Here is a 20,025-nt window from a genome sequence, read left to right as displayed (position 1 = left end):
TTTGCAATGAAAAAAAAAAAAGATCCAGCGTCAAGCTGATGTAGTTGAATGTTTATATGAACTTGTACTTTTTATCTAAGACTCGCAAAATAAATCGTGCTATTCCGCAGTAAATCGTGCGTCTTATTAAAGATCACCCGATTAATAAATGTTGAAGACAAAACTAGATCTAAATATTAACTAAAGATGTATTTCTATATGTCTCTTGTTATCAAACATTACCAAACAGTAAAAATTTAATCATTGTCTTATATATCAAAAACGATGTTTGTTTTGTTGTCCTAATCAGCTTTCAGCTTTCACCCCCTTGGGTATACAAGCTTTACCAATATGTAAAGCCCTCTTTTGAGTAGCAGAATAATCAAACTTTCAGATGATGCTGAAGAAAAGGTCGGGAAATTTTGATTGTCTCCGTAGGCGATAGTGCTAATGATAAAGTTGTAAATACATGTATTCTTTATGAAATACAAATGTAAAGTTTAAGATATGTCGCATACATTAATGAAATAGTCTTACAATTGCAAGAATATTTAGCATCGTCCAAACACACAATTTGTACACAATTATATCATTAACAATTATATGAATTTTCAGTAACTAAAAAACGGAAAGCAAAAGGCCCTCGTGTGTTGTCGGTAAGGGCTACGGATATAATAAAAGAAAGAGTGACCGAAAAGCGGTACCAGCGAGGCTCTATTTTATCGTCACGTGTACTTGATTTCCTTTTCAATGTTTGAAGAAGCATTATACTATAAAGTGCCGAAAGTAGACTACTAATCTTTTAATAAATGACATTTTGCTGTTTTATGTTGCTTTTTTACTTCGGGTCTTTCTTGATTTCTTTGCTGTTTTTTTTCGTCTTTTACTACGTAGTTCGTGTCGTTATTATTTTTATTAAAGAACATAAAATAGTGTAAAATGAATATAAGCCAATCATTATAATAACAGTTGTTTTCAGTACCTTTGTACTAATTTTCTATACTGCATTTAAGTTTAATAATACTTATTATAGAAAGTAAAGCTGGTGCATATTCAATTCATAAACATGGCCTTTTGCTCCAGTGTAACCGCTACTGCAAGACTTACAGTCTTTTTGATGTTAAAGGACTTGAGAAGTTATTCCCTTGTACTAACGTTTCTCACACAGTCAAGAAACAATTGTTCATGTCAATAAAGCTACTAATATTTCAACAGTTATCATTCCTAGGTTTGAAAATCGAAAGAGAAAAGGTGCAAATAGGAATTTTTTACGATCTACCCTTGCAAAAATTTATGAACATATCATAAATAATATATACTGAACAAAAAAACCCTGTGTTTAAGCGAAGATATAGTGTTACTTTATCAACAAAATGTCAAATGATCTACATTTATTCGGGCGAACGATTCTGCATCAGATAAAACAATTTTTATCCTGAGTTTTACCAGAGAACCCCGCTGAGCGCATTTTTTACGCGTTTGTAAGGACCAGTAGAATTGTGTATAATTTATGTAACCTTTCAGAATAATTATATAGATTTTTTCATGTTTCTTTATTTTTTCTAGAATTCCGCAAAATTTACACGAACGTGCCATTGACATGCTTTAACCTGGAATGACGATGAATGCCGTCACTTTGAAAATTGGATGCTCTACTCGTCCTATTCAACGCCTTAGGCAACGTTTTCAAGTAACAGGGCGTACAGAAGATCGACCGTTACATTCGGACCCACCTGCGCAATCGCTTCCATACTATTACAGCTACTGCTTTTAACACCCCTGGTACACATAACAACCGTATATGTCCAAACTGTGAGCACTCGCTTGCGCGAGGGTGGCTACATGGACGTCGACCATACGTTGGCTGTTTTGTAAGGCGTCGACACCGCGTAAATCGTGTTATTTGTGCGCATACACATCAACCCTGGCTTAGCAACAATGGAATTGGTTCTTTTCTCTGAAGGGAATTTGAATGTCCAACGCTACCAAGATGAATTCATGGGAGGTATGTTATCTTACTGTTTCAAAATAATGCCAATATCACCCTTTTTTAACATGATAATGTCACTAACCAGACAACTAGGGGCACTGTGATTTTCCTCAGGGAGAATAACTTTGCATTTATTAATGACTGACCTGCTAAAAGCCCTGATCTACAACAAATTATTCTACATGATCATAAACGCATTCTTATACTAAGACAAGGATACATATTTATTATTATTATTATTATTATTATTATTACAGAATGTTTAATTCGTCTGAATATTGTAACACTATGTCACTTAAATTATCTGAGGTTTCAGAAGACGATGGTGTAAATAAGGATATGGTTATAAAAGAAAAGAAGACCATTGTTGCTGATAGAGAGTTTAAAAACGATGGCATCGAGATTAAAGGATAAGAAGTTTGTTGCATATCATATTGGGAGTCAGCCTGAAGGGACCACTACTATATGACTTAATTCAGATGTTGACATGGTAATTATAAATTATGATTATTATGTGATACAAGGCTGGGCAGATCGCAAAATAAGACCAATCTTCTTATGATACAGGGTGAATATGTAACACTAGGACATTGTCTTCTACAACGACCTCGATCTGATGAATCTCTCTTTGAGACAAAAAATCCTAATGAACAATGCATAAGAGATAGCAATGGGAGAATATTATTAAGAAATACATTAAGGTCAACTATAAACATAAAAAACTCTGAGCGACACTGGCCTCAAATGCTGTCACCGGGAATGACGAATGTTGTGACAGTGACTCTGTATTTGATTTTTCTTGTAATGCATGGCCAAAATCAACATCACAATTTCTAGAAAGATCCGATTATATGACATGGTTATCATCTGGAAAGGACAGATATGCTATTTGTTGTGATTGTTTAGTTGTTGATACTAGTAGCAATTTTGCTACTTATTAAGAATAAGAATGGATAATGTCAAGTTCTTTAACAGAGAGATGTTTGATGTTAAATTTAAATATTATGCAAATTAAATGCTGTTTTAATGAAAATCATTTTGAAATCATTTTTTATTTTCGGAAAAAATAATGCTTTGTCAAGTTTTATGTTAAAAATAATTTGCTACATTAAATAGAAAATACAGAACAAAATATAAGGAAACGAGACAATCTTTTAACATGATTAACATATTGCATACTTGAACTCTACAGAAATGTTCGAAATTGCTTCATTTCATTATTTCTGAAAACAACTTAATGGCCGGACGATTTACAACTGAAGAGAAGCGAGACATTTAAAGAAATTACGAGACACGATACAAAGCAATGGTAAATGTTATCTACGAATAAACATTGATAATATTAGCCAGAGACTACAGGTCAAACTGAGTAAAGTTGTTCATTTTGCTTTTAGTTTTCAAACCCCTATTGCGGTGCATGAAAAATGTGTGTATTCATTTTTATCGCTCATTTTGGAAGTCATAAGCACATGCCCATTACAGATAGATGAAGTAGATAGACGGATGGATGGATGGATGGATGGATGTGTGGATTTTGGGTAGATGGATGGATGGATGGATATTCAATTTAAAACACACATATGTACACTTATACATTTTAAATAAAAGTTATAACACAAAATAAAATATTTTGGAAGTTTGTCAAACATAAATATCACAGGAGGCTCAATAAATAATAAAAAATAATAATAATTAAAAACAAAATCTAAAAATTACTTTTCAGACAATAGCAAATTTATCTATCTTTCTCATGACTAGATATCAATTTACTGGTTAATAATAATGTAAAGACGTAAGTGGAAACATGCATAAAGTAGAGTGCAATTATTTATATATTTGTCAAATGACCACATGTGATCTCTATCAAATTATCTTCAAGCTTACATACTACGATATACGCGGAAATAGAGAGGAACAGCTGGCAAGTTGTTGTCTTGCACCATTTATTTGTCCACACTAGGTCTAGTTATGGCGTTATCATGTATTTGATATAATTATCAAGTTCAATATAAAGCACTTAAGTGGCCGTCATTAGGTTTAATCTCAGACGTCACATCTGGCAGACTGAAACTAGAATCGTTGTTTTACTGTGTAGGTGATATGGCTAGTGCAGAGTTCATTTCGAGACAAACTGAAAGTCAATATAACTCTACTGTTGTTAAACCTGTATGTGGATGCTGGTCTCATCCCCCGACAAGTCGATCAGCTGAATTTAAGAGAAAATACAGTAAACTAAGTGGAAATTGTAAATGTCATATCACATCATTGTGTCAGATTTCTGCAGTCAGAAATAGTGTTCTAGAGAATTAGGATATGCAATAATGAGATCTATACTAGATGATGTGCCACACAGACGTCTAAATCAAAGGCTATTGATGAACCATCCTGTTGTTAATTCCCTCCCCTATCATTACAAGACATGTGATTATCTACAAAGGCATAAGGATAAACAACCAACGAGCCCTTTGGAACCTTGTGGAGGTTATCTTTACAGGAAGGAACTTTGGCCACAGGGAGACAGCTCTCATCCTTTTCGGTCAATGTATTGAACAAAAGTGCAAACCTAGGGCAGCCTTACAATGTTATTTCCTTTCTCTTCAACAAAGAGAAAGAAACAGTCCAGCTAAATTTCATATTTGTAATTTACTTAGAAAATACGTCTCAAACATGTAAAAGTTCTCTATACTTGTAATATAAAGAGGTTGAGTAAGACTCAAGAAAGTATATTGAATTGTACATTTCAAAAAATTGTGCTTGCTTTTAAGGTTGCTACAAAGTTTCTGTCAATTTGCAGTTATATCTCCGTATTCTAGTATGCCGTTTTTATAAACAAAAATTTGAGAGCACCAAACTTATACCGTGATCGTATCATCTTAATAAGTTTACCATTTGTTAAATACATGTAAATAGGATTTAATATGTTCAAGAATTAAATCATTGATGAAAATATTGTGTATAAGTATTGTGTGCGATTTTTTTGTTTGAAGTTTTCTTTTAAGCTAAACCTACATTTTAAAGACTCTGTGCATCAAATCGAGTAAGACTTTTTGTAAGTTATCTATACTTACGTGACTGAATTGAACGTGGCTGGCAGGATACGAACAAAAAACTGTGAGGGCAAGTGATTTAATGTCAAGGACCTCAGTCACTTGCTCCTACAAAATATTACAAAAGAACAACTATAAACACATAAGCTTCAGTTCAGAGAAATGAAAGCGACCGCTAAATCCGAACGATCGACCGAGGACATCTATAATGTCGCAAAACTTCTGTCATCTGATGGTATTTCTTGTCAAACTCTGACAACAAGTCAATCTCAGAAAGCATATCAACAGCGGATATTGAGTCTAGTTCTTTGCGGAAAACATTAAAAAAAGACCATAATTCTGTCAAAATCCATTTGTGAGTTAAGGGAGTTGAATAGTGACCTCCCGTTATGATCTCAACAAACTTGTACTATATATCATGTGAATACCTTAAAAGGAGTTTAATGTTACACCAAAACTTGAACTAAGATTTTTTAAAGTTTAAAAAGGGTCTTTGTTCTGTCAAAATTAAGTTGCACTTATGGGCCTTTGTTAGTGACATTCAGTTATGATTTTAAAGACTTGTATAAGGCAGTCCTAAAAGTCTTATAGATGGTTCGATTTTTTACGCCAGTACAAAATATTCACATAATCACCTATAAACTATTATTACTATTAAACTATCATTTATCATTACATTGAATCAGTTAGATACTTATATCGACTCTGGCCACTTATATTTTCTCAGTATTTACGACATAGGTCTGAGGTCCTGGCGCAAAATCTGCATTTTGTTATAAAAAGGCTTGACTGAATTACGTTGACTTCAAATATCTTATTATGTGTCTGCACTATATAACATTGACTTCCTGTGATATTATGACGTCATCCAAGGAACAAAGAACTTACGCAACGAACGAAAAACAGACAAATGAAAACAGTTATTATTTAGTTTATGATAATAACAACCTAACATTTATATCATATCTACAATGTATACACTTCAGTCGTTATAAAATATTGAAATATTGTGAGTTGATGTTTGAGCTAGCACAGAGACCGGAGTTCGTTTCTGTGCACTGAATTTCGACCAAGCTTTGAATTTTGAGGTCGAAGGTTGAATTTCAAAATTCAATAAAGGGGGATTTCGTGCTGTAGCTGAATTTGAAGAAGTTTGAAGATAAGAATTCTTTAGACGATTCCCGAGATGAATTTCTAGCCAGCTTGCAGAACTTATTTCAAATGCTCATATTTCATGATTTTTTAATTTTCTACTGGAGTCTATTTTTCAAGTAAGTGAAGAAATGAAAATCAAAATTGACGTTAGTAGATTAAGAGTGAGATTGAGTCGATTTCCTGTCAGATCGGAGAAAACAATTCAAAATATAAGCGGTACATAAGTAAAATGTTGCTTCACCTCTGTTTCGTTCAAGCTCGAAGATTTAATTCCATATACTCTAAAAGCTGAATTTAGAGCACGACTTGAATTTCGGTTAAATTTGATAGTTTACATTACTTGAAGTCAATTTTTGAGTCGGGTCGAAGATAGACATTTAGTCGAATTTTCTCACAAAGTTGAACTTTATGCCAGCTCGAAGATTAACTTTACCTTTGTAACCTCTTAAAGATATTTAGCTTTGAGCCATAAATTGAATCTGAAAAATGAACTGTCAATACTTTAAACTATGGACAGAAATTAAGAAAATAATTTACCTGTAATTTCTTAAGTACTACGCTTAGTACAAAATCTTACTACCCTTACAACCCCATTTTGAATTACCTTACTAGATAAAGATGTGCTTCATTAGATAAATTGTTCGTTCGTTCACATTATACGAGCACTACATAGATAAAAGAAATCAAAGATTTATACTACACGATAAATATAGATATATTATAACGAAAGAAATAGTTTCACGTGAACAATAAAAATTAGAACAAAAAGGAAATAACTAGACAGGTATTACTTTTAGGTTTGATTTTTAGATATCAATTTTCAGAAATATATGAATTAGAACCTCTTAATCGTACAAATAAAAGTAATTAATATATTTAGGTACAGTTTATATTTTTTATCAATACCGCCTTAACATGTAATAAAATAAAGCTCTGTTTTATTATTCTCTTGTTCAAAACCGAGAAATAAGAAAATAAATAACTTTATGCGTATTTTTACACTATTATTGGTCAATGGTTTTATATTAAGAAATATATTGGGGAAATAAATTTCTATTATAACATATATGTAATGATGTAATCTTATGCACTATTTATTGTATTCGTTAACCACATCTTCTAATTTATCGCTAATGTTAGCAACAACGTTTGTAACACCCTGGCATAAAAACATTGGTAACGTAAGTTACAACATATTACTATATACTATCATGAACACATTTTGATGCCTTGACAAAGATACATATTTATTATCATTGCAGAATGTTTCAGTCATCTGAATATTGTAAGACTCTGTCAATTAAATTATCTGAGGTATTAGAAGACATTGGTGTTAATGAGGATATGGTGACAAAAAAAAGAAGAATAATGCTGCTGAGGGAGAGTTTAAAAACGATTGCATTTAAATCAGTTGGTTCGAACGGACCTATATATCATTTTGGGAGTCAGTCTGAAGGTACTACTACTTTAGGACTTCATTCAGATCTTGATACGGTATTAGTAAATTATCGATATAATGTTATGCAGGACTGGTCAGAGTGGAAACAAAATAAGATCAATCTTCTTATAATACAAGATGATAATGTAACACCAGGATATTGTGTTCTACAGCTGCTTCGATCTGATGCACCTTTTCCTGAGACAAACATTCCTAGTAAAATTTTCATAAAGAGATAGCAATGGTAGAATATTATTAAGAAATATATTCCAAACAACATTTTTCCGACAAGAATATGAGCGACACGGGCCATCAGCTGTCTCCAGGTGTGACGGATATATTGACAATGACAGTGTATTGGCTTTTCCGTGTAATTCATGGTCGCAATCAGCATCACAATCCTTAGAAAGACCAGGTGTTATGAGGTGGTTATCATCTGAACGTGTCAGATATGCAGCTAGCTGTGATTGTTTTGTTGTTGGTACCAGTAGCAAGATTGCTGTTTATCCAGAATTAGAGTGGAGAATATCTACTTCTCTAGCAGAGAGATGTTTGATGTTCAATCTAAATATTACGCAATTACAATGCTATGTTTTAATGAAAATTATTTTGAAATCCTCTTTAAATTCCGAAAAAAGGAATGCTCTGTCAAGTTTTATGTGTAAAACAATTTTGTTTTATTGCATAGAAAATACAGAACAAAACACATGGAAAAGAGACAATCTTTTAACATGTTTTACTTACTGCTTGCTTGAACTCCATAGTCATGTTCAAAATAAAAACTGTCCGCATTTCATTATTTCTGAAAACAATTTAATGGCTGGAAAATTTACAGCTGAAGAGAAGCGAGATGTTTTACAGAAATTATGTGACATAGTACAGAGCGATGGTAGATTTTTACTACGAATAAATATTGATGGTATTAGCCAGAGACTTCGGATCAAACTGGGTACAATTGTTCATATTGCATATAGATTTCAAACCTCACTTGAGATATATGTAGATGTTTTGACTCAACATTTTTTAAGCTTAATGAAAGGGATTAGCGGAGACCAAATAGTGTTTGTCGCGTTTTTGTCAAAAAAATTTTTTAATGATCACATATGTAATCTTAAACAAATTATCTTAAAGCTAAAAAACTACAGTGTACGCGGAAATAGGATGGAACAGCTCGCAAGTCATTGTCTGGCACCATTTATATATTCGACACTCGGCCTTATAATGGCGTCATCAAGCATTGGACAGAATAATCCAGTTCAATATGAAGCACTTAAGTGGCTTTCATTGGGTTTGAACTCAGATGTCACATCTGGCAGACTTAAACTAGCTTCAATGTTTTATTGTGTAGGTGATATGGATAGAGCAGAGTTCGTTCTTAGACAAACTGAAAGTCGATATAACTCTACTGTTGTTGAACCTGTATGTGGATGCTGGTTTCATCCATTCATAAGTCCGTCTCCTGAAGTCAAGAGAAAATGCAGTGAACTAAGTGAAATTTGCATCAAAAGTATCACATCATGTTGTGTAAGATTCCTGCAGACAGAAGTAAATTGTGTGCCTCGAGAATTACAACATGAAATGGTAAGATCTACACCAGATGATATGCCACACAGAAATCAAGATGAAAGGCTATGGATGGACTATGCAGTTGTCGATTCCCTACCTTATCTTTACTTTTTACAGTACAAAACATACAGTCATCTACAAAGACATCAGTATCAAGAACGGGCACTTAGTAACCTTGGGAAGGTTATCTTTACAGGAAAAAACTTTGGCCACAGGGAGACAGCTTTAAATCTTCTCGGTCAATGTATGGAACAAGAGAACAAACCAAGGAAAGCGTTACAGTGTTATATGTTTTCCCTTCATCAAAGAAATCGAAACAATGCGGCAAAATTTCATATTTGTAATTTACTTAGAAAGTATGCTTCAAACAGGTAGAGGTTCAAAGTTCCCTCAACGGGTAAAATAACAATGTTTGAGTTCAACGTTAGAATGTTTGTTAAATTGTGTAATTTACCAAAATGTTGTCTCTTGTTAGTTTGACACAAACTTTCAGTAAATTTGCATTTATACCTTTATATTCTTGAATGCCGTTTTAACAAATAAACCAAAGTTGTATTGTGATCATAACATAAAAATAAACATCATATTTATTAAGTTCATGTAATTATGATATAATGTATCCAAGGATTAAATCATTGATGAAAATACAATTTTTTAACAATGTGTCCGTTGTTTTGTTTCAAGTTTATTGTTGGCTCTTAACGCTGTAAAAACTAAATAGAGACTTTCCAGTATTTATGGTGGAAGAAAGCCATCGAATGCCCTTCCTTGCATTATATCCGGTACAATTGGAACCCAGGGTGAAGCCACAGATCTTGCGTGAGTTATCTGAAGAGCTTCCTTACGTGAACGACGTCCCTGGTAGAATTCGAACCATTGTTGAGAGCCAGTAGCTAATGTCAAATACTTTAGCCACTCGGCCCCAGAAATTATAAAAAATAGAACCATATAGTTCAGCGAAAATCAAGTCGACCGCTAGATCTGAACGATCGACCCAGGACATCTATTTAATCAGAAAATTTCTGTCATCTGATGTTTTTTCTAGTTAACATCGGACAACAAGTTAACCTCGGAAATAACGTCAACAGACACTGATTATAGTCCTTTGCGGACAACCTTAAGTCGAATGTTAGATATTATATGTATTCTTGTCCGCACTGATATAAATATTATGATTATTAATATTGACATTCTTTTTGTGCGGGGCTTAGTAAACTATAGTTTATATATATATATAATGATTATTACTATTAATGTTCTTTTGTTGGGCTTATAGGTTAAAGTCACGTGCCCCTTATAGCTATCTATCTTGCCAGAGACATTGATGTGAGGGAGCTATGGGCCATCTAGCTAACAGCGAGATGACGGTTCTATTCTAAAATCCGCTCGTGCCGGAACAATCAATAAGACTGAAATGACGTGTTGTCACCATGTCAGGGTCCATCGAAAAATTTGAAAATTACATGCTGCACGACTCATAAAAACATTCTTAATAATCAATTTAAACAATGATGTTATCTTTCCAATATCAGTTTTTGCCATTGCTACAATATTACTTGCACGCACGATCATGTGATCTTTGCTTTAAAGTCTTCATTTCTTTTTGGACAGTAGAAAATTTAAAAACGCTAAAAAGGCTATAAAATCTTAAGCATAAATTTATTGCAACATGTAGACATTTTTGGACGCGGTGAAAACATTAAAATTTGTCTGATGAATCATATACAGCATGTCCTCAAAGTGCCGGTATTTATATTCTAATATGCTCATTTTGTCACTGTCAAGTTAATCGATCTATACATGAGTATTTCAAATTAAATTTATAATCTATATAGATAATATAATTAAAAAAATGACTGTTGTAATGGTGATGACCGACAATAGAAATGTTTAGGATAAAATATAAATCTGCCTAAAGTATAAAAATACTACCTTCTCTTTCTAAGATGTGAAAATTACAAATAAATTCCCATGGATATTTGCAAAAATTACCTTAGGCCTCATGAGTTATTTATCGTTCATGCAAAGTAAATAGTAAAGTTGAAAGGAAATATTGCAAAATATAAAGTTTTTTTTTACTTCACTAATACACTTACTATTATATCCTTTGGTGGGCATACTGTCATTTAACAGTTAACAGAACCAAAATTTGTTGCAATAATTCGCTAAATTAGGCTGCAGGAACTATACGAAGCAAGATCGGCTACAGGAGACGATGTTTTTATAACTTCAGCCAAAAACACCGTCTTTAAAACATGTTTCAAACTTTGAAAATTGAAAATTTATACTCTAGATCTTAAAATATACATGAGAGTGGAAAAGTCCGACCTATCAAAATAACAGGCGTGGGAAAGGAGAGCTCTGACAAGACCTGTCGAATTTACAGCGTGATCGACTATCGTCAGATATTCTGTGATATATAAGAGTCGGGATAATGTAAAAAGTAACAAGGAAGAAAATTTCATTCACATAAAATCAATATAAAAATGTACTTGATATGGTTATGAGTCTTGAATGTTGATCAACGATATCTGTAAAGTTCACGAAGAGCCTTATTTTATTTAAAACCTATGCCAGAGATAAAGGTCTTGAAAAGTAACCATGAATTGCTGTTCAAGAAACATGAAGGATCAAGTGAACACAATCAGTATTTTAATGAAAGATTAATGTTGCAAGCTTAACGTGATTCAAAATGCTTCATAGGTCAGTCAAAACCAATGTGAGAGTTAAGGGACTTGGAAAGTGACCTCCAATTATGATCTTACATAAATAACCCACAAAACAGATATTAAATTTCGTGGAACAGCTTCAAAAGAAATTTGATGTTGCATCAATAAACTTGAGCTTAGATGTTTTAAGTTTAAAAGGGTCTTAATTCTGTCACAATCCATGATAAAATTATGGACCTTTGTTACTGACCTCCAATTATGATTTTGAAGATTTGTATAAAGCTTCAAATGAATATCTTTAGTAGTTTTGAAGTTTAATGCGGGATACAAAGATAGGTTATGTGCCTAGGAGAATGACCTTCTCTCTAGTAACCGTGTGAAGAAACAAGCAATTATCTCTAGTGGTTGATAAAATATAACGTGACATGCAAAACTTTAACCCCTCTGCTACGCACCCGACGTGTGAGTAGGATGGCCCTACTATACTTTGAAAAGTGGAGCTAAAATAATGTTATATTTTCTGTATTTTACCGCCAATTTTAACAGATGTTTTTGTCCTATCTGGGCGGTCGATCCATCTAAAAATTCCCAGATATCCATTAATTACCATTTTCTTTTCTTTTAATCTATTTTTTAGTTTTATATTCATAACAAAAATACTTTCTGCATTGCTCTCTACATTAAAGGCATGCCATTTTCTCTCGCAGAGACAGGCCTTCAAAAATAATTAAAATGACACAATCATTGATATATTTACATGAATAATAGTATAGCATAACATCGCGTAGAAATCTTGGAGATAATACACTTTAATTTTACATTTATATCACCAAACTTAAAGTTGTGTAGAAAAGTGTCCCATCAGATAAAATCCCTAAGCATTCTTAACTGTATCTTCAACCACTGAATGTAATAACAATCGTTATTCACAGCAGTTAGTTGTACCCACATGCAATAATTACCCTTAGACAAAGCTATCACACTAAGTGAAACAATGCAGTCTCCTTTTTCTTTCTTGTGACGTGTTCCTTTCTAGAAAATTACACAATATTATAATATCAACATCTATCATATTATATAGACTGTACAGACAAGTAAGTTTATGATGAACACTCCCATTCTAATAGGTAAAAGTTTTAAATGTAAAAAGATCTGAAAATCCTGATTGAAGAATTTTTTATTGAATTTTTATAGAACGTATATAGTTAATTACTACTGCTCGTAAAGATAAAAAAGTGTCCTCTGTGTGGTTAATATACCGGACTAGTAATCTAAGGATCGGTATCCGCATGGATTCCAACCCCATCAGAAGCAAACCATTGTTTCCTGAAACAATCATAATATCCATTGTTCACTACTGGTTTGTTCCAGGAACGGAATTTTTCTATAAGCTTCCTACATAATCGAACTAAAATTCTGTATCGACTAAAAATTGTCAAGATAAAACAGCTAAATTGTATTAAAATAGATCATACTTCAGATGGTACTGCGTTTAATGATGCTGATCCAAACATATATTAAGGTAGTTAAGTACACAACAAATTAGAGCCATAGCGAATATTACTCTTTCTTTTATAATGTCCGTGGTGTCTACCGACACCACACCAGACACTGTGCCTTTTCCCATTCTAAGTAACTGAAAATTGATTATGTTTATTATTGAGAATGACATTATGCATGAATTTTAGAAACAATAAGGCAATTTTAATATCCAATGAAAACAAATTGACAAGTTTTTTAATGCAGTTGATTATATCATTGGCATAATCAACTAATCAAGGGGCAGTCAGATTATGGTGATTCGGTTTAATATACTCTTTTAACATTGACATAAGTTATCAGCAATATCTTGAAATTATTTAGTCATTTTTGTTACAATATTTTGTTGAATTTGATTTATACTACATTAATTGGAAGATGCAAAAGCTGTATTCATTTGCTGATTATTATATTGTAATTAATGCTGCAAAATGTATTTCAGATTGATTATACAATCGTGTGTCACGTGTTATTCTACAATTGATTCTGATTGATTCTGATTGTCGGAGATCCTTTCAATCACAATATTATTGAATTATGCCGTATTATTTTCGGAGGTTACATTGTTACTTACTGATTTAAAGTCATCCCAAAATTACTGTTTTCAGTGTGCATAACTTAAAATCACGTTTATTAAAGCTTTTAAATATGATAAGTTGTAGTCATCGTTTTTGCTCTACGCAGAATGTGCATGTGCAAAATGCAACATTCGTTACTATGGAAAATCGTATTGTAAAAAGGTCTATATACCAATAATTTCATTGCCAGTTTGCTTAGTGGTTTCTTTGATTGGTCATTGGCATTATCAGCTGAGATACGAGCAGTCAGTGAACAAATATTCGTTTGTTCGAGAAAGCTGGTTACTTTGAACATATTATCAATGTAACTGGTTGCCTACAAATGTTTTTTTTTTCAAAAAGATTACCATTGTAATTTACAGATGGACTACAAAACGTTTTCTTAAAACAGAGTACCATTGTAACTCACAAATGGCCTACACATGGATTCCTTAAACAGTCAACCATTGTAACTCACAGAAGGCATACAAATGGATTCTTTGAACAGTTTAGCATTGCTACTTCTTAATCGTCTACAAATGAAATCTTTGAACAGATTACCATTGTAACTCAGAGATGGCCTACAAATGAAATCTTTGAACAGATTACCATAACAACTCACAGAATTTGCTTTTCTTTCTGTGGTGTCAATACCAAACTGAATGGAATAAGGAACGTGACAAAATAACGTTATTCATACTGACAATTTCAATAAAGTATAAAAAAAACTTGCATTATGAAACAGAAATTAACCCTTAATATCTTTCTTATTTAACAACCCCAAAAAAGCCTTTAATATTCTATTTTCTAACATTCATTATATCTTATATTGTCCGTCCGATTCAGCAAGTTCACATCTATTTTAAAACTTTTTTTCAAAACGCATATTTTTGTTATTTGATAATGGCATTGGTCACCAATTATCCCAATCGCAATTGTTTGACCTTGCCGTCAATGTTAGGGTGAGGTTTATTATGAATAATCGTTGAGGTGTTCCGACTGAAATCGAACGGACATGAAGTGAAAATAAATAAAGATATTTCGATAGAAATCACAACAGAACTTTTATTTCGTTGACTTGTTCATAGTGCATCGTCATATAGCATAATTTCAGGTAACAGATACTTTTCAGTGTAAACAATCACTGCCATAATATAGAAGAAGATCATTCATATTAGTAATCGTACATGTATTTGGTGGATCTTTTTTAAGGCTCTGTTAAATGAGGATGAACAAATATATAGATAAAAACTAAAATCACATCAATATTTTTTTCTATTCATACTCATCATTTAATATTGAACACGTTAGCCAATACACTGCTGATTTACAAAGCTTAATATACTCGGATTTATAAAATATTATTTTGATATTAACGCTATGAATTTTGAATCAAATTCACCTTCAAAGTCTCCTGCTGAACAAGATTGACAAATCAAATAATTTCTTTGTATTTTGTTTCGAGTTAATCTCTCAGTCTTTGTCTTCATCCTAATCATAAGTCGCCCGACAGAGAGACTTATCGCCGTTATGAGTTAGTGAAGCTAAGATTGTAATTTTGAACTCTTCCACTTTATTCTAGGTGAAAACTGTAAACTGAAATAACGCAATAAAGTACAAATGGGCTGTCTGTCACTTTGTGGCTTTCCCGCCTCATCAGTCCGATGAATTCAATTAATATTCACGGAAAAAATAAGACTGCAAAGATGCCATAATTATGGTCGTTTACAATATTACATTTAAAATTCATGTATAATATGATTTCATATGATATATGATATGATAAAATATGATATCATTAAATTTATTATATGATCTAATAATAGCTGCAATCTCATTGGTCCAAACATAATGTATATATATTATATATAAATATATTTTGTGAGATAATGGTACTAAATGGTTTTACTTCAAAATCAATAAAAAAAGTATTATTCATATTGAACATATATATTCAAAATGAATTATTTAACAAATAATAAATGGGCTTGAGGGCAATATGCAAGTTTACGGACTGGTTGGTCAGACTGAGGAAGGTATATGGCCCGAAGCGCAGCTGAGGGCCATATTCCTTCCGAGGTCTGACCAACCAGTCCGTAAACTTGCATTTTGCCCGAAAGGCCATGTTTTATTTGTTATATTATACCGAATCTAAATCCTTTCATCCATTTGTTTTTTTTTTTTGCTGTCATTTTACTATTATTTGCTTTCAAATAATAATTTTATTTGTTCAGTGTGTGAAATATCTCAAAACCTAATCGGTTTTTTTTTTAATTATTTTCTATCGATGCAGCTAAAAATCATGTTATTCTTTTAATATTCTATTTTTGTTAACGAAATTAAATATTTAATTTTTCAATGCAAATAACCCGGACTTTAAGAATTTCACAAACTGCATGAATAAATTTATAATTAAATTAAAGACAAATCATGACTTTTGATCAACATGTAATGAATTTAATGTCTCTGATAAAAAAGTGAGTCGCCTGGCCATTTAGACAGTCATCGTCTGTTTGTGTCGTCGTGAAATTCGCACGTCGTGAAAGTTACGTTTAAACGGTCTTCATAAGAATTATGGACCGCCCCCGGTCTGTATGCGGTTTATGGACCGGATGACGTCATATCAAATAAAGAAGAGCATATGCAAATGAGGTATAATATGTCTCGATATTTATTACTTGAAAATTTGACGATGTCTCAACGTTAAAGAGTTTTATCTTCTCGTCCAACTGTCCTATAGTAAAATAATTCGAAATTCTTACTAAGAACTTGTAAGGTAGGTAATGATAAAAAAATAATATTATTCTTCAACTGATGAAAATATAATATTTTATTTATTTTCCTTGTTTTCTAAGAATATTGACAACGTCATCATTGGCGCTATCGCTTAATTTACGGATGATCGGTGAAAAAAATGTTCAGTCACAATCATGACTTTTAACTTTCTTAAGTATTTTTTCACAAGTTTGATCCAAGGGAAACTATAAAGCGGAAACCATGTAGCTACTCATACTACAAGAGTTATCTTTCCGACCATTGAAATTCGAAAGAGGAAGTAAAAATTGGAAATTTTACGAATCACCCTTGGAAGTGTATGTTTACCGTCATAAATATAAGACAAAAATTCGCACAATTAAAAGTAAGTTTAATATATATTTGATAATTTTGATATAATAATCATGTATACATGTAGACTACAAGTTCTGTTTATTTTCCATTAAATTGTAACTGATGTTTAGTCGTAATTTTATATCAGCTTTATTTGTGACGTAATAAATGACTATTGCATATAAAATTATAACGATGGTGAAAAAATACAAATTGGTACAGGTAAGAAAAAATCTATTACTTCTAGGTTAGTTTCTACAGTTTTGATACTTGAATAGAGGATATTGAACATTTAATACTAAATTTATTGAACGAGTTAAATAAAATCATATTATGCGAGCCTCAGTCGAGTTCAATAATTTAGTATTGAATCTACACGAATATAATATTCTATTTATGACATATATAAAATAACAACGGTAAACTGTTAAAAAGAGTCAATTTTTATTGACGCACCTACAGTGTAACGCTAACATTAGCGCGTTTTAACGCAATGTTTATACTGTGCACGCCGGTATTTCACTGAAATAAAGTAAAGGACAGTGAAAATTATCAAATTGATAATTTCACTGTTTCAAACAGTGAAATGTCAGTTTTTTTCACTGATATATTTCTATAAACTACCGAAAAGTACATAATTAATAGCTTTATTACACTCCTGCGCCGCAGTTTATTTGATAAATGTAAATCTGTTATATTTAAGATAATTTAAAACAATTATTGAACATTTTAACATAAAAAAACTTATAATATAAAGAAGAGAAAAAAAATCTACCTTTGAATTATTAATAACAAATTTAATTCAGGTCATTTTTTACTCAAGTTTAATATCTAGTAATTAATACACATAATTCCATATATTGTCATAATCGCATTCCTATGTTTTGATAAGGATACATATTTTTTATCATTACAGAATGTTTCAGTCACCTGAATATTGTAGATCTTTGTCACTGAAATTATCTGAGGTATTAGAGGATGTTGGTGTTAATGAGAAAATGGTGACGAGAAGAAGAAGAATGTTCATGCTGAGGGAGAGTTTAGACACGATTACATCCAGATTAATTGGTGAAAAGACAACTGTATATCATCTTGGGAGTCAGTCTGAAGGTACCACTACTATAGGACTTTGTTCAGATCTTGACATGGTCATTGTAGATTATGACTATAATGTGATACAAGACTGGGCAGAGTGGGAACAAAGTAAGAGAAAATCTTCTTATGATACAGGATGAGAATGTAACACCAGGATATTGTTTTCTACAACTACTTCGATCTGATGAACCTCTTTTTGAGACAAACATTCCTCATGAACATTACATAAGAGATAGCATAGGGAGAATAATATTAAGAAATACATTCCGAACAAGCTTTAAGCGAGAAAATACTGAGCGACATGGGCCATCAAATGCTGTCTCCAGGGTAAAAGGATACCACGAACTTCACATTGTATTTGCTTTCCCTTGTAATTCACAACTTCAACATTTCCTAGAAAGACCCGGTGTTATGAGGTGGTTATCATCTGAAAGTGTCAGATATGCTGCTAGCTGTGATTGTTTTGTTGTTGGTACTAGTAGCAAGATTGCTACTTATCCAGAAATAGAGTGGAGAATATCTACTTCTCTACTAGAGAGATGTTTGATGTTCAATTTAAATATTACGCAATTACAATGCTATGTTTTAATGAAAATTATTTTGAAAAACATTCTGAATCCCCACACAGTGAATGCTCTGTCAAGTTTTATGTGCAAAACAGTTTTATTGCATTGTATAGAAAATACAGAACAAAACATATGGAAAAGGGACAATCTTTTTATATGTTTATCTTACTGCTTGCTTGAACTCAATAGCCATCTTCAAAATGAAAATTGCCCGCATTTCATTATTTCTGATAACAACTTAATGGCCGGACAATTTACAGCTGAAGAGAAGCGAGACGTTTTACAGAAATTATGTGACATAATACAGAGCGATGGAAGATGTTTTCTACGAATAAGCATGGATAATATTAGCCAGAGACTACAAGTCAAACTGAGTACAATTGTTCATTTTGCGTGTAGTTTTCAAACCTCGCTGGAAATATATGAACACTGTTCGTCTAGTCTTTTCTTCAGCTTCATGAAACTGATAAGCGGATGGCTATTACATATTTTCAAGTGTTTGTCAAATGGCCACATATGTAATCACAAACAAATTATCTTAAGGCTAAAATACTACAGTGGAGAGGGAAATAGACTTGAACAGCTTGCAAGTCGTTATATGGCACCATTTCTTTGTTCTACACTAGGCCTAATCATGGAGTCATCAAGTATTGAACACAATAATCTAGTTCAATATGAAGCACTAAAGTGGCTGTCATTGGGTTTAAACTCAGATGTCACATCTGGCAGACTTAAACTAGCTTCAATGTTCTACTGTGTAGGTGATATGGATAGAGCAAAGTTCATTCTGAGACAAACAGAAAGTCGGTATAACTCCACTGTTGTTGAACCTGTATGTGGCTGCTGGTTATATCCACATACAATTCGGTCTGCTGAATTTAAGAGAAAATGCAGTGAACTAAGTGAAAATTGCATCAATAGTATCACATCATGTTGTGTCAAATTCCTGCAGGCAGAAGTAAATTGTGTGCCTCGAGAATTGCGGTATGAAATGATGAGATCTACTCAAGATGATATGCCATATAGAAGTATGTTCGAAATTCTATGGATGAACTATGCTGTTGTTGATTCCCTCCCTTATCTATACTTTTTACAGTACAAAACATACGGTCATCTGCAAAGACAACAGGATCAACAACGGGCACTTAGTAACCTTGTGGAGGTTATCTTTACAGGAAGAAACTTTGGTCACAGGGAGACAGCTCTCAACCTTCTCGGCCAATGTTTGGAAGAAGAGGACAAACCAAGGGAAGCGTTACAGTGCTACATGTGTTCCCTTCAACAAAAGAGAACGAAATAATGCGGCAAAAATTTCA

General features: G+C 32.5%; 2 protein-coding genes across 2 annotated transcripts; both read left to right on the top strand.

The window, feature by feature from the left end:
- Window positions 1-6,823: 6,823 nt before the first annotated feature.
- On the top strand, window positions 6,824-9,836 carry LOC132713801 (uncharacterized). Its single transcript, XM_060696477.1, has 2 exons — window positions 6,824-6,955; window positions 7,434-9,836. The coding sequence occupies exon 2, from the start codon at window positions 8,030-8,032 to the stop codon at window positions 9,548-9,550; it is 1,521 nt and encodes a 506-aa protein (XP_060552460.1). The 5' UTR covers window positions 6,824-6,955; window positions 7,434-8,029; the 3' UTR covers window positions 9,551-9,836.
- A 7,159-nt stretch (window positions 9,837-16,995) lies between these two features.
- Window positions 16,996-20,009, top strand: LOC132713802 (uncharacterized). Its single transcript, XM_060696478.1, has 2 exons — window positions 16,996-17,079; window positions 17,965-20,009. Exon 2 carries the CDS (start codon window positions 18,270-18,272, stop codon window positions 20,007-20,009), a length of 1,740 nt encoding a protein of 579 aa, XP_060552461.1. The 5' UTR covers window positions 16,996-17,079; window positions 17,965-18,269.
- The last annotated feature ends 16 nt before the right edge of the window (window positions 20,010-20,025 follow it).

This window comes from Ruditapes philippinarum, unplaced genomic scaffold, assembly GCF_026571515.1.
Source record: "Ruditapes philippinarum isolate M1 unplaced genomic scaffold, ASM2657151v2 ctg10305_1_1_1_1, whole genome shotgun sequence".
Classification (NCBI taxonomy): Eukaryota; Metazoa; Mollusca; class Bivalvia; order Venerida; family Veneridae; genus Ruditapes; species Ruditapes philippinarum.
Note: the sequence above shows the minus strand (reverse complement) of the source record. Positions and strands in the feature narration are given on the sequence as shown.